This window comes from Mercenaria mercenaria, chromosome 13 (assembly GCF_021730395.1).
Source record: "Mercenaria mercenaria strain notata chromosome 13, MADL_Memer_1, whole genome shotgun sequence".
Taxonomy (NCBI): domain Eukaryota; kingdom Metazoa; phylum Mollusca; class Bivalvia; order Venerida; family Veneridae; genus Mercenaria; species Mercenaria mercenaria.
The window spans coordinates 63,943,455-63,959,207 of NC_069373.1; the positions used below are offsets into that span (position 1 = coordinate 63,943,455).

The following is a 15,753-nucleotide window of genomic DNA, read 5'->3' on the forward strand; positions in this document are numbered from 1 at the left end:
AACTACCGTAATAATCAACTTTGTTTAATAAACTTTCATAAATGTATAATTTTTAAATGTAAATAAAGTAGATGCTTTAAATGCGGTTACAGTAATTTCCTGTAACTAGTAAATACTTGACATGGATGTAGCAAAAAGATTAATGATAACACCTAAAATGGGAGGAAGTTTATTAATCAAAAGTCATTTTATTTAATAACTTTTATAAAATACTTTAATTATACTTTTGCACTGTCTACTTAATTTCAAGACAGGCCTCCATGGTCGAATGATAAAGGTTCGAAACCTCAAATGAGGTGTTTAAATTCTTCATGCGCGTAAACTGTCCAGGTGGCTTATGGAATGCTGATGGTTATACTCTGGTGTCAGCCCATGTCTGAAACAGTGCCTTGAGGTGCACCTAGGGTCTTCCTCTACCATTGAATACCGCCATATGACTAAACTGTGACAGTGTGACTCTACCCTTCCCCCACTCAACACCCCCAAACACACACACACACACACACACACACACACACACACACACAAACGCACACACACACACACACACATCAAAAACATCTAATTAAAACAATACTGAATTATTGACTACTTCATCTGTCAAATTCAGATTCTTTAATTTATACTAATGAAGCCTGTGTGAGAGATTGAAAGAAAGGAGATGTGCTTAATTATTTACAAATATAATAATCTATTAACTAAATCATGAAATTTTAATGAAATTATACATGGTCTGTCTATTATTGGTTTTGTGAAAATTTCGTGTTACTAGAATTTTCATCAAATACATCTCAGTGTATCTAAAACATCTGCATGTATTAATTGACAACAAAAGCCTAACTAGTAATTTCAGAAACAGTTCTAATGATATTATAATTAAAAACGGTCTGAACAACAGAAAAAAGTGTTTACCTGTATACATATACGTGATAGTTTTGATTTTCATAACTAAATATACTTGATTTTACTGCCCAAGGCAAGCAATCAATTTTAAATGATATTTTAACCATCAACAAAATCTCTTACTGGCAAAATTTATAGTTTTAGTTGTGGTCTTGGTGATATTCACTTTATTGTTGGTGTACAACTTAAACGTGAAATACAGAAATGTAAAAGAAACAGGAGTTCTTACAAATCTTCTTAACTATAATTTTCTTGATAATTTGTCTCGTACTGATTTATGTTGTAAACACAAACAACTGTTATCTATAAGATTTTAAAGAGACCGCACACATCAACCACCAATTAAAAACAGGAGCTGCCTTTTATAAATAAAATCCTAAAAAGGCCATACTGTCACAAACTGACATACGGGCCTCATTGTATCTGTAGTGTAAATGCAGGTATTGTATCATCTTTTTGTAAATTTTTCAAGTTATTGAGGTAAATGTCTGATTTTACGCATAAAATGCCTCTAATGTTTTTCTGTATTTCATAACTTAAATTTCTATATAAATTTTATTAAATTCGGTTCAGTAAAAAGACAGTTGATATTTTATAAACTTCAGTAATTTATGTTTTTATCCCCAAAACCACTATAACGGGCCTCAAATTGTCAATTTCAATCCGCGCCAAAGTAGTCAGATTTCCCGGCTATATCATGATTCCCGTGGAAAAGCAAATAGTCAGAGTTCACGCGTTAGTCGTGAGTCCCATGAAATTTAGTATTTGGCGGGACATTACCCTACAAATAGACTGGACTAGAAATACCCAGCGCACACCACATTTCGACATTAGACGAATCTATGTCAAATTGATTTTTCTTGCTAGAAATTTATGCTCGATCGAGGTAAGAAGTTTATTTGTTAGATTTTTGTATGATTTTTGAATTACGATTTTTATTTAGTAAATTTTTGGTCATTCTACAGAATTCTGTAACATTTACTTTTCGGCATGTGATTTTGGCTAGTTTCGGTATGTCAGGATAATTTATTAAATTTTTCAGACTTTTGTAAATTATTTCGAAAGAGGAGTCTAAAATGTTTCGTTTCTATAAGCTGTAAGATTTGTACAAAAATTTGTGTAACATGCTAATTGTAAAGTACTCTTTTTTACAAAAAATATGTCAAACATTGTAATATATAAATCTATGTGGCAAGTCTAGTATCATGTATGTTATATGTTATTGTAATTTGAAATTATTGTGTGTTCGTCTAAAGCATATCTAAACAGTGTTTGTTTTGTTGTATGGCATTTGATATTATATTCATGCTAGCTTTTGAATAACGTTTATTTCGCATTGCATTGTGCTAATTTGTAGTTGTAAATATTAGTTGCAGTTTATCATTTCCGTATCTATAATTTTTCATCATAAACTTTTCATATCTTTTTCATACTTCAAGTTTAGACTTTTCAGTAATTAATTTTAGTAATAATGGAAGTAATCAGTGACGTATTTTAATCACGTGACGTATGAACTTACTAGCACATATATTTTGTATAAGTAGCACGTATTATTTATGGGAGCCTACGGAGGTATGGTGTACCCAAAGGAGCAGTTTTATGCCCTTACATATTTGTTTTGCTATGGTGCTTACCATATGTTATATATTTTAGCTTCTTCCGCCAGACGATTTTACCTGGTGATGATGTCACAACCCGGAAGTACAATACCCGAGGTTCACTTGTCTTCACTCGCCTGGATGTGATTTTCCCAGCGCAGAGCTTTCGTCCCATAGTTGTGCCGTAAACCGCAAAGACGATGACTTTTGTGATCCACTGAAGTCAGCTCAGGGATCCAATCACCTACCATCATAGGGAGCCAAAACGGTGTCAACGTATTCACGGTTTAAAGGGACTTTACTTGAAGATATGTTGTATTTTTGTGCTACTTAAAGTTCAAAATTAACGGAAACAACTGTGCCACGTCACGTTAAAACGGAACTGTCAGTGTTAGAACTTTATATCTAGAGATACTGAGCTGTTTTTTCTTCTTTCTTTCTTATAATCAGATTTTTTTTCATCTATCATTTATTCATTGTAAATAATCATTTTCTGTAAATAAATTTGTAAATATTTTAATGGGTGTTGATTTGTTCTGATAGTTATTGTCGCCGGTACGTCCATCCTTGTCACACATACACTTGAAAATGTTTCAAACCAAAGAAATAGTGTAACAAGTATAAGAGAAAGTAAATTAATGAATATCTTACTCCAAATGTGTTGCTGGCTCAAAATCTAAATCTACCGTTTTTGTAAATACATGTGTAGCCTAAATAGACGTAGTGTTCATCTCTGTAAATGAAAGTCACGCAAGTACAGCTAAGTTGAAGAAAACTAGTCCAACTTTTCAGAACTAGTTTTTTCAACACGTCAAAGTTCATACAAAATTATTTTTTCCTCTCCTTTCGTCATAAGCTTTTTTTCATATCTTGGCAAGATATTGTAGTATATAACGTTACGATAAATTCCATATCTGTTGTTCTGCTTGAAAATGAAATGTTCAGGTCTTTAAAGTCATATAAGAATGTCTACTATTATAGTTTATTGTTGGTAATAAAAGTACCGAAACTCGATCCAAAGGCATAAAAGCATAAGATTTGTGCCTTTCTGATTGGTAAAGAAAAACATTTAAACATTTGCAAAAATGCATTTATATGAAGAAATAAAATGCTGATCAAATATCACATGTAATACATATGGTCACATGAAAACTTTGACGAATGTTCTATGTTTGGATCTAGTGATTCAGTAGTATATCTACGTTATTTACTTAGTGTTTGATCTCTTTGGTATTTACAACAATGTTTTCTATTATTTGACCTATTGACCTAGTTTTTAAGCCCAGGTAGCTCAGTTTCAAAGCTTGACTTACATTTTATAAGACAAGCATTCTTATTATATCTAACATTGTTTAGTAAGAAAATATGGCCTGTTAAGTGTTAACAAGGTTTTCCTGTGAATGATAACAGTTTTTGACTATTTCAGTGGCCAAAACATACCTATTATTGAACGTATAGTCATATATAAGTTTCATGAATATTGCTCAAGATATTGGATTGCCCTTAAACCCTTCTGACTTGGAGCTAAAACACGTGCCCCGCAAGTATATTATTTGTTACTTAAATTTCAAAAGTATATTTTTCTTGTATTGACTGAGTGAAAAAGAGACAAAACGATACAGCAATAGCTTTTATCTTTATTTTCTTCAGAACAAAGACTTTTAAAAGGTAAAATGGAATAAACTAGAAAATAAATACTGCCCTGTATAAGGTCTTACAAAAGTCTAAGAAAGGTGATTTACAAATAAAAAGAGAAACTTTTCAAACCAAAGACAATTCTATGAAAAAAATACATTAAAACGTTCGTACAATTTCCCTTTATTTTTTCAAAACAAAGGTACACTAGAAAAGTATGACTGTGTAGTAATAACTAATGGACAACCAACGAGTGTTGGAATAATGTATGTAAGTTCACATTCCTGTTGGTCGTTTTGACAACCATTCTGCAATTCTTTTATTTTCTGCGACCTTTTTAGTGCTGGCTTTCAGTCCGGGATATTTGGATATTTCTTCCGTCAGGTTTCCACATTCAATTGCGTTAAATATCATTATATCAGCTAGGGAGAGCTGTCAATATATATACATGTAGCAAGTATTAGAAAACAAGATCATTAAACGTAAGTATGGTTTTCAGTATGTTCCAATATCAAATAATATCGCTGTTATGATATGTAACTATAATACGATTTTAAAGCCCTGCTCCCGTTCTACCTTTTAACCTTGAATTTTCACTGAAAAAGCATGAAAATCCTGACTATTAACAGTGACGCCTGTCAAATTAGAGTCTATCTTATATACAATTCTATATGAAATACCTGTGGTTTTGCGTGTTAAAGTGTGGCACGTGGCCATTAACTGTTACCTAGTGTAATCATGGGTTGCATACACACAAAAGAATTTGAATAGCCGGGGAGCAGGGCTTTAAGGTTAACAGTGTTACACTTAAAGTGGCTTCCTTTAAATATGGGTGTATGCTGTAGAAACAACATCCAGCCTGTATGTACACCTTGCATAATAAAGCCACCCATTTGACCGGTCTAACATTTGACATTAATAAGTGTCTTTTCATATATCTCCAATTAATACTTGCCATATATGACTGGTCTATATCCGACACATGATTACTGGACTAATAAGAAACAATAATAAATCTGTGAAAATTAATTTCTGATGTCATGTAATAAAACACACTTATTGAATGAATTGTCGGTCCTTTGGAGTAGCGGCAAGCCATAATGACTAAAGTTTAGGTGCCTACTTCATATCTTAGAAGTAAGTTTATATTGATCAAATTATATATCATTGAACATTTTACATTTTATATCCGCAACAACGTAATACAAATTGTTTAATAACAATTATTTATGATGCATTGTGATTTTTATTCCTGTAAAATATTTGTACGTCAACTTACTTTTGATCCCACTGCAAACCCGTTCTTACTCTCTCCGGCTCTGGCTGTAATCGACTTTTCTAAAAATCCCAGCAATTTTGGGGCTACCACATCATTAAAGTTTGTCATTACTTCTTGCTGAAATAATTAAACGACCTCGCCAGATAACAAAATGGACAAAAAAGTTTGGACAAACAATGAAGTATAGAAATACCACAGTAATTTTGATCAGGAACTTTCTACACTTTTAAGAAGATGCAAAGGATCAACTGATCTTAGATATTTCAACGTCCAACAAGCAAGAGCGAGAGAAAATGCGTTCTATTAGCAAGATGATTTAAAGTTTAATCGAAGTCATTTTGCGTGTAAACTATATCTATTTTTTTTTCAGATGTACCATATTGCTAGCACGTATTATCTATTGATATATGTACTGTAAAATATATCTATCAAAAGTACGTGTTTGTTCAATATTTTAGTCGATCACTTGTCATTACTGCAGTGGGCTTGAAATACCCCGTGGATTTGTACAATTCCCTCATGCTTGGAAAATGTTAAACTAACTGGAAGGTGTTGTTGGTTCTACCCAGCCCAATCACCTCCCCCCTCCCCCCACACACCCACACACCCACATGCCGGTAATAACGTGCGGACGGGCACCTGTTGGCTTCTCATGCATTAATACTAGAAACGTCACCATACAATTATAACATTGACTGTGTCCATATGATTAAAAACCCATCAAATCCAAACAATTGCAAGTATTTGAATTTAGTTGACAAACATACCCGCTTTTCCTCTGGAACAGTGAAAGGTTTTAGTGCTTCGTCTATCAAGGTTGCAGCAGTGTCCGCTATCTCATTAATATACAACTCTTCCTCGCTGCTGGACCCGCACATTGCTAGTTAGAAATACAATTATCAGCTTTAGATCATATTGTTTCTCGAAATTCTTTTTAAAAAATGACTGAGAACATCATTATTTCTGTGGTTCTGATGGTGCGTTCACTAAGTTATGACGTAACAACCAACCCATTTTCATTGTGTCAATGAATTATAAAATGAATCGAATACGTGATAAAAAAAACTTGGAAGACTGGTTTAGCTTTTTTTTTTTAAAGAAGATATTACTGAAATCGTTTAGCTCGGCGGTAAGTACGTGGCACATAAAATGATGAATTAAATAGGAGTATGTTTTAGTTTAACATATCGACCAAAAGAAAGTTGGTTTCATTATTTTTTGTTTATGTTTTTATTGCTTTCTTAAAATACATGTTAATTTAACAGTAGAAAAAATCAATTATAGATTTAAGGTACATCATTCTAAACTATTTTTTTTATTTCATTTATTTCTTTATTACAGTCGCTTCCATTTACAAAATATATACAAATAAACTGATAGTAACGTACTGAAATTAATATTATTAAGGTCACACTTTATTATTTATAATCTTTATTGTGTACTGCGATAGCTACACCTTTTTATGAAAAAAGAGTTGTGTCATGCTTTAATAAAGCTTCATTGATAGTAGATAATAGACATGAATGTGTTGTAAATCAGTTTTGTCAGTCAGGAGATTTACACTGTACATTTAAAAATTATTTTAATTTTATACATTGCCTCTAGATTTTGGCTAAAATGACCTTTCCTTAAAATTGAAGTTTGGCCATATCAATAACAATAGAACATTTGGAAATGAGTTTTTGTTTCTAAACTATCTAAGAAATGCCAATCAAGAAAAAAACTGAGTCGGGAATCGAGCCCGTGTCTCCGCGGCATTAACAATTTCCTGCGGTCTTGACAAATACACCATGGAGGAATACATACATAACGGCCTTTAAATATATAACTTTACAATTAAGGCAGTTTACCTCTGGTATCCCTCTACAAACGCTTTTTAATAATAAACTTATAACCTGTCAGTAATTAAGTTTCAAGGCCTTCTGAAGAAATATACTAAATTTTCAACAATATTAACAATCTTGTTTAATGATTTGAATTCATTTTCTAACATTTAAGCTATTTTGACCCTCGAAGCATCTTACATATCTTTATGAATACTTAAAAATAAGCTTCATTATGGAGTAATCTTAGAGGTGACAACATTTGTCAAAATCAATTCTACAACTTTAAAGTTTACCTTCGTGCCATATCACAATATAAAGCAGAAGAGCTGCTTCTTTTGTACTTATTACGAAAAATAATCGAGAATCGTGAACTTGTATAAAATCTAATAAAAAAGAAACTCAAAAAACTCACCTCTGCCGCCTAATCGCCTAATGAAAATAAGTTATCATACGGAAACTGTCGAGTGTCATCACGGGCTGACTACCTTAATGTCTTACAAATATTAGATTGGACACACGCTTTGTTTACAAGATTTAACGCCATTTCTAACTATATTTCTGTTATGTAGCGGCGGTATGTTTACATTACGAGAGCCATTGGATATTGCACTAGTATTAACAATGACTAACAGAAAGATGAAGAATGACTTAATTATGGCATTTGCCCTGATAAATGTTCATGGCGTATCATCCTAAACTGTTTTGGAGCCGCATAGAAATTCAAAAATTGGGCATACTTTCTCAAAACCGCATTGACCACATTTTCATCATTTAAGTAACTTGATTCATGCAATATATAAATAATATATATAAAAGCAAAGTTTAAGCATCTTTGTTTTTAGGCATTACATGTAGGTTATACTTACGAGGATCAGCTATTCTGGCAATATATCTATTTATAGCCATGCTTTGGGAGACCTTTGTTCTTCCATCAATGACTAAATATGGTAATGACCCCTGGGGAGTATCTGAAAAATAAAGCATCAAGAAATTAAAAACAAATCCTTTTATAATTTAAATAAGGGCATAACACAAATTATTGTTTAATATGATATGAATTATTCAATTTGATTGGCTCGGCAGAAAAAGATTTCACGGTCCATTGCAACTAAAGAAATCTATTATATAGGTGAAACTTGTCAAAAAACAGCAAAATTAGAGGAACTTAGCTACACTTAATTATATCAACTTAAATATTTTATGATAGTTTGTGCGCAAATGGTTGCATTTTCATTTTTACAAATGATATTTTTGAAAGACAACTCGCGTGCACGTTTTTATAATTCTACAGAAGTGCATTCTTACGGAACGAAATAACTTATTTCGTTAAACGAAATAACTTATTCAGTTTAAACAATATTTACAGTTTAAATAATAATTATTTCGTTAAACGAAATGTTATTTCATTTAAAAAATTAAAAAACCAGGTGTCCTATGATTACCAATGTTCGAATAGACCATATCAGTTTTTAACATGTCCTTTTATGGTCACGTTTGATCCCATGTAACACAGTGTTGAATTAGACCTGTATTGCATAAAATTACCCGACAATTATCATGCCTTGGAATTTTAGAAGAGTTTGCAAGGAGTTTGCAAATTGGTTCAAAATCTTCTTATAACTGATTAAGACAGCGGTCAGCTATAATTTGGATCAAACTGTTTCTTATTTGAAAATTTAGTGAAAAGACTTGCATTTAGTTCTTTCATGTACTTAAGAAAAACACTCAATACAGAAGGTGGTTTTTGAATGATAAAAATGTGTTGATAAAAGAAAATGTCTTTGGTTTGCTCTGAAAAATATTCTTCAAATTCTGTAAAAATATCGGACTTCCATAAAGAGCAAAAAGATTTCTTGGCTCCAAGAAAAACCCCGGGCCTCCACACTCCTAAAAAGTTCAAATGGGCTGCCACTAAAGAAGCAAATGTGACTTTTAAAGTGTTACCAATGCTTTTCTACCATAACATAGTTTTAGCCCATAGACAACCCTGTGCCGATGTAGATTTTATCAGGAAAATTAATTCTGACTTCCAGCTACTGTCTAGATCAATATAAAAATGTACCCTATGGCGCACCTGATTTGACAAAGTAGCCATGTTTTGACTAGATATAGATTTCATAATGTCAAACATTTTGAGCAGGTTTCAAGTAGTTGTTAGAGGGTGAGTTGTTATAAAAATACTTTTTCTATGATTTTATCAGGTTTTTCCAAATACCTAGATTTTATAAAGTTAAATATTTTGAACATGAATAATCACGACTGGGTCAAAATTGTGACAAGACCTCTGTAGTGGAAATGGCAAAACTATTGACGATTGCGTACGAAGAGACGAATGTCGGGCGTAGGGTGGTGGCAGTGGCTCATCTGGAACAACTGGCGAGCAAAAATCGGCAGCTGTTCTGTGTGACCTGACATCCTTTACAACTATTTGGACAATACATACTGTGTGCATTTATTTGGAATTATGCTAATCTCTGATCTACTCCTCCTTGCATTTAACTATAATTGCTATCACTAAAATAATCATGTACATTAATCACAGTTGTTTTGACTCAATGAATGAATGATACTGGTATTCGTAATTTGTATAACTATAGATGCTAATTTTGTCAAATACTTAATTATATCCATTTATCTTTTATTAGTTCTATATATCTGCATATCAGATTGATAGAAGTTTTGTTTCGAATATCATGCAAAGTAATAAATTATTAATGTTAAAGTATACTAGATTAGCCATTTCATTATTAATGTGTATTTTACGTCTTATATACGTACCATAACTTGCATATGTCTATATGATAACAATAGAAATATTTTTCCGAAAAGCTGACGCTAAAATTATAAAATGATATATTTCACAAGAATTGGTGAATCTCTCAATAAAAGTAATGGATACGCGTCGGCATATCTTTGTAATGAGAAATATTTAAAATTTATTATAACCCGATTAAAGTAGGTTTTAAACTAAACAAACAAAGATGATACCTTTCTGTTTTTCGTGCCATTCAGCAAATCCAATCCTTGTATCTTTATATTGGATACCAGCAGCAGCAAAAAGCAGCCTGGTCGTCTCACCTCTAAGTTTGGCATTAAAGTACACAAATTCATATTCGTGAGACATTTTTATGTTTACTTTTATTAAATCTACCTTTTTGTGCAAAGTTTGCTGTTCTGTTACTGTATAATGATCCTGGTTTATTATCCGCTTTTATATACGCTTTACTACTTTACTTTCCGCTCTAGATGCTACTGTATTCTGTGTATGTATTACTTAAGCCTGTCCCGTCCTAGCTTTTTCTCCGCTCTAGATGCGTCATTCAGTTATTGATATTACGCTCTAGTTATTTATTCAAGGTCCAGATGTTACCATTCGTCTCAAATTCCACATTGTCATCAAACAAGATAATCATCAGAATTATTGACATGTTTAAGCAAACTGTCCTTTTAGGGCATGTCTGTTAGACATCGTGTCAAAAAGCGGTACTGTACACAGGTACATATATTACTAAATAAAAAAAAGATTTCAGACAGTTTATGTCTGTTTTTATATATTTATTATTATTATTATTATTATTATCGTATACATTATAAATTTTCATCATATTTCAACAGTGACGTTAAAGACTCATTTGAACTGTTAATTTAAACAATCACAGGATAAACAGTGAACTCTTGAATTCGTGAACAAACATGTGCCTATAATTCATATTTTAATCTAAACTTGTGTTTTATCGAAAATACAAGAAAGAATATATATTGGGTATATACCCGATGATTTTGCTAGGTTTATTTAAATACTAATTTTTATAAAATTTAAATAATAATTTTTCCGCCGTTTATGTGGATCCATAGAACTCAATTGTCTAAAATGTAACAGTTTTCGTTCATCAATTCCTTGTTCGAGAATAAGAGCACTAAAGCAGCCAAGAACTGCATTTACTGCATAAATTTAATCCCTTTCAACGACTGTAGCTGCGTGTCCAATACTCTGATATATCCAGATGTTTTACAGGCAGAGAATTAAAGGCCATTCTTATTTACGCCAAAATCTGACATACCGAAAAAAAGGTTGTACGTATTTAAGAACATGCATCTTCAATAGTATCATCGAGATATATTTATTAATCCCAAACGATTCCCCGGGTGAACATATGACGCGAATTCATCAATACTTTAAACAGTTTCTGAGTAACCGACGAAATTTCCCGTGGTAACATGTTTTTCAAAATGCGTACGAAATATTTAGATGTATTGAGGTTACCATTTTACCAGTGTTGTCATGTTTTGTGCATTTACTTTTATCGGCAGCGTGAATACACAAACGAGAGGTTGACTTTTTGAAACATTCAAACATGAAACAAAAGATGTCGTTTTGATAAACTATCGTATTTATCAAACTATAACGCGGCACGATACTGTAAAGTGCAACAGTGCAAAGGTCCATACCCTCTCTTGCAAAAAGATGATTTCGAAACACGATGTCATCTATTAAATTTCCGTGATTGTCTAATTTGAAGTGCTATTCATGCCTTGCTGGTAGTCCAATATTATAATCCTAATGACAAGTATATGACATTTGTCTTGATACTGACATACTAGTATGTTTCGGTCGTGCGGTCGCGTGTTTTTTTTTCAAGAGCGGGATACATGAAACACATCTAAGTATTCTCTTCTTCAAACTCTAACCTGTTAAATATTGGGGTTGTGATTATATAACCAGTGTTCAGAATCACACAGGTAACCAGCGCTGGACACAATACCTGTTGCATGCAGGGTAGCAACATTGATATTATCGTTAAAATGAGAACAAGATACAATGGTTGGTCAGGAATATGGATCGTGAATTATTTCATTTGCATTTCCATCATCTTCATCATTAACTGCCGAAATTCAAATCCGTTTTAGTTATGCCGACCTATACGTCTTAGACATTTATATCACTAAACAGTAATAAATTGATGTTATTGTCGTAGGGTCAGATATTTATCATCCATTGTAATAATAAAACATTTATAAAACATAATATTTATTCAGTCTGTTGTTTTCGTTTGTATTCATCCCTTTTCCATAAACCTTACTATTAAGGGGAAATAACTTAAATATTACTACAAGTCCAGCGTAGCGTATAACTAAGTACAATCAAACTCCTGGCCCTATCTCCTATATATTGATCGCTATATTGTCCTATACATGATCCCGTTATACGTTCACTCACATAATACTAACCCGCCACCCGTAACATTACAACAATGATGTTATGAAATAAAGCGATGGATCATTGCACTCGCCATCACTACGATAAGTGATATACACGTACATCATTGTTATTGTCGAATAAATATATATCTATGATATATTATTTATTATCATTACAGTCCTCTTGCCAGTAGAGTCTGGAAGGTAGAAACCCCTGCCCATGCAAATATAAATATGTTGCCATGGATAGACAAAGGTCGGCTCAAGTAGCAACATTTTAAGCTCTACCGAAGCAACCCGTGACACTATGATGAACACTTGCACATATTAAGTTTTCCGTGCACATATCCGGTGTTACTAAGGAAGTTTTAATATGATTCATACAATACATTTTAGACATTGTAGTTCAATATACCGTTTTGGAAAGTTCATTGCTTTTTCTTTTTTTAAATATAGCACAAGTCTATATAATTTTGGTGAGTGTCGATTCCGTTTCAAATACTGTCTTGCTTGACCGCGAACAAAACGTTTATGCTTCATCAGCTACAGATATACACGATCCAGCCTTTCGGAAAGGTAAAAATACATTTGTGATGACACAAAGTATTTCAGCGTTAAAGTTCATACTTAGATTAAGTATGGATACTCAACAGTATAGATATACACTTTGATTAAGTTAAATGTATTAGGCCGCAAGTTCAATTAAAAATCTGTCACCCCTTCGTGACAGATCTTACTTCATCTTTAACAGGTCTATTTCAAGTTAAAAATTGTTTGTCTAGCGGCAATAAAGGCTGGTTAGGTTTACTGTCCACCAGTAGATACTTAATCCCTGCTGTAAACGGGAGTGAAATAAATAAAAAAAAGTAACTTAAAAAACGTTTGTGACAACACCCGAACGTGCAATTGCATTGGACCGTGCGTGCATGTTTACAGGAACGCGTTGTGTTACTTGTTTGTCTATGTAACGTACGCTTCTGTATTTTAGATAATGGACAATATATTGATATAAAAAGAAATTCTGATTTCAATCAGCGTCCGTCCACGACCTATGGAAAAAAAGTGTATACTTTATTATTATTATTATATACCACATTTATATAGCACTCTTTTCATATAAAATACGTTCACCACTCGTGGAATATAATTTGTATAAATGCTCATATATTGACCGTGCTCATTTTGTTATAATATCAACAACAACAATATACATGTATATTTATGTACAGCATATGTTTTATTTATTGAAAACGTGTTTTCTACATAGCAAGATCAGTTAATGAAAGTAAATAACACGGGAAGTTTCGTAGACCAAGGTTTCGTTATAAATGGTAAAAAAATCCGAAAGCGCAGCAACAATAGATCACCTACATCACCGAAAAAGACATATAAAGACACACACAACTAAATATAAGCATCAAAATATTGACACTATTTTGACTTTGCCCAGTTTTATATAGAAAGGTAGTCAATTGGATACACGGATAAAAAATGATATATTATGGACTTACTATTTACACCACGCCCTTAGTATGAACTTATTCAGTTTGAATGTCTTTTCGTTTTTGCCTGTTGCTCTTTGTCATAAGTAATTATGAAATAACAGATTTTTGTAACTTAACGTATTCAAAAGATACATATATAAACCCATATAAATTCAAATTAAATTTAGGAATACGAGAAACAACTAATATATACGACAGAATGCATTTTCAGGGCTCAGTTGTGCAGGTGGAAATACATGTATATATTCTCTAAGACTAACCTTGAAACTGAAGACGCCAGAACTTTACCACGTCAATCTGATCACTTCACATGACAGTGACCATGACCTTTGACTAAGAAACTCCAAACCAAGTCAATGCCGAATGCCAGTTTTTGACTAAGTCTCTGTAATTTTAACCTTATACACATGACGTAAATATCATAGGGGTCATTCCCATGATCAATTTACATGGCGATTTAGAGGGTTGTAGGTCAAGTCATTCTGAAACGTTTAGTACTAACAGTCACTATCTTCTTGACCTTTGTTCCACTGACCTCAAAATCAATAGGGTTGATATCCTTCCTACTGGCAATGTGCAGGCAAAAGTTGAGGTCGCTGGTCAAATCGCTCTCAAAATATTGTGTTGAAACGGCTTTCGTATTAATATTCAGGTTAACCTTGACCTTCGACCCTATGCCCTTGAAATCCACTGTTCATAAGCAGTGCGCTGACAGCTAAGAGGATCGTAGGTCATGAAGTTCATATGATTTTTATACATGTTATATATCGTCTCAATGTTCAAATGCATTAAACAATTCTTCTTCGCAACTGTTTGATTGTGACTATTTTGAACAATTTATATGAGGATATAAGAGAATACAGGATGTAAGGATATATCCGTGTGACAGGGGTGCCCGTTTCATGAAGCCTACTTATGAAAAAACTTTGAATTTAGGAATAAGATGTTCCACAAATATCGTTTTACTAAGGCTCATGTTAAAGGCAATCTCAATTAAAGAAAGAGGGTAGATCTTTCATAAAATTGAATTAATGACAACTTTTTAAAAAGTTACAAGCTATATTCTACGAAATAAACATGTTTCAAAAAATCATACTTAGGAGAGAACTTAGGATAAACACGTATGAACTAAATGTGATGTAAAACTTCAGAACAGATCATTTATCCGCTTAACTTTGAGCGATATCTTGATACGCTAGAAAAAGATGATTTTCTATACGCAATACAAAGGACACTACTCTTAATTCTTTATGCCTTTTAGTGTTCATTTTGTACAGGCAACGATATTTAAGAAACAATATTTGTCCGTTCGTGCAAAACGGTCTCCTCACGGTTGGAAGAGCAAAACTCGTACTGTATCTTTTTTATCCTTGAATTATTTTTTATAAAGGTGTTTCTATATTTGTTGTGCATACTGTGCTGTACAATAATTGTAATACATGACTAAATTCTAGTCTTAGTACCTTTCATGATTTTCAGTTATGATATAATGCCCATACAAACTCAACGACTTGTTTGATAGATGTACAGACTGTGTTTTGCCTATCAAATTTGATCAAAGTGCTAGCCTGATAAATGACTGCGACTACATTACCATTTAGAATTGTCACTATACTTCTTTGCGGATATTTTAAATATCTATTATTTATTATAATATTTCTTTTAAGATTTTAGAAATTACTTTCGCATATTATCTCAATGTAAAAAAAACACACGAAAATTTGACTTAGCACAAGGAATATAAATGACATGGAATTGTCTTTCATCGAAAAAGGCTGGCAGACAGTTTGCCCGAACGGAAAATGAGT

At 32.6% G+C, this 15,753-nt stretch overlaps 1 protein-coding gene across 1 annotated transcript; it reads right to left on the reverse strand.

The window, feature by feature from the left end:
• Window positions 1-4,126: 4,126 nt before the first annotated feature.
• Window positions 4,127-10,563, reverse strand: LOC123528493 (S-crystallin SL11-like). Its single transcript, XM_045308252.2, has 5 exons — window positions 10,230-10,563; window positions 8,108-8,209; window positions 6,183-6,295; window positions 5,416-5,532; window positions 4,127-4,568 (listed from the first exon to the last, which is right to left on the reverse strand). Exons 1-5 carry the CDS (start codon window positions 10,363-10,365, stop codon window positions 4,413-4,415), a joined length of 624 nt encoding a protein of 207 aa, XP_045164187.2. The 5' UTR covers window positions 10,366-10,563; the 3' UTR covers window positions 4,127-4,412.
• Between the last annotated feature and the right edge of the window lie 5,190 nt (window positions 10,564-15,753).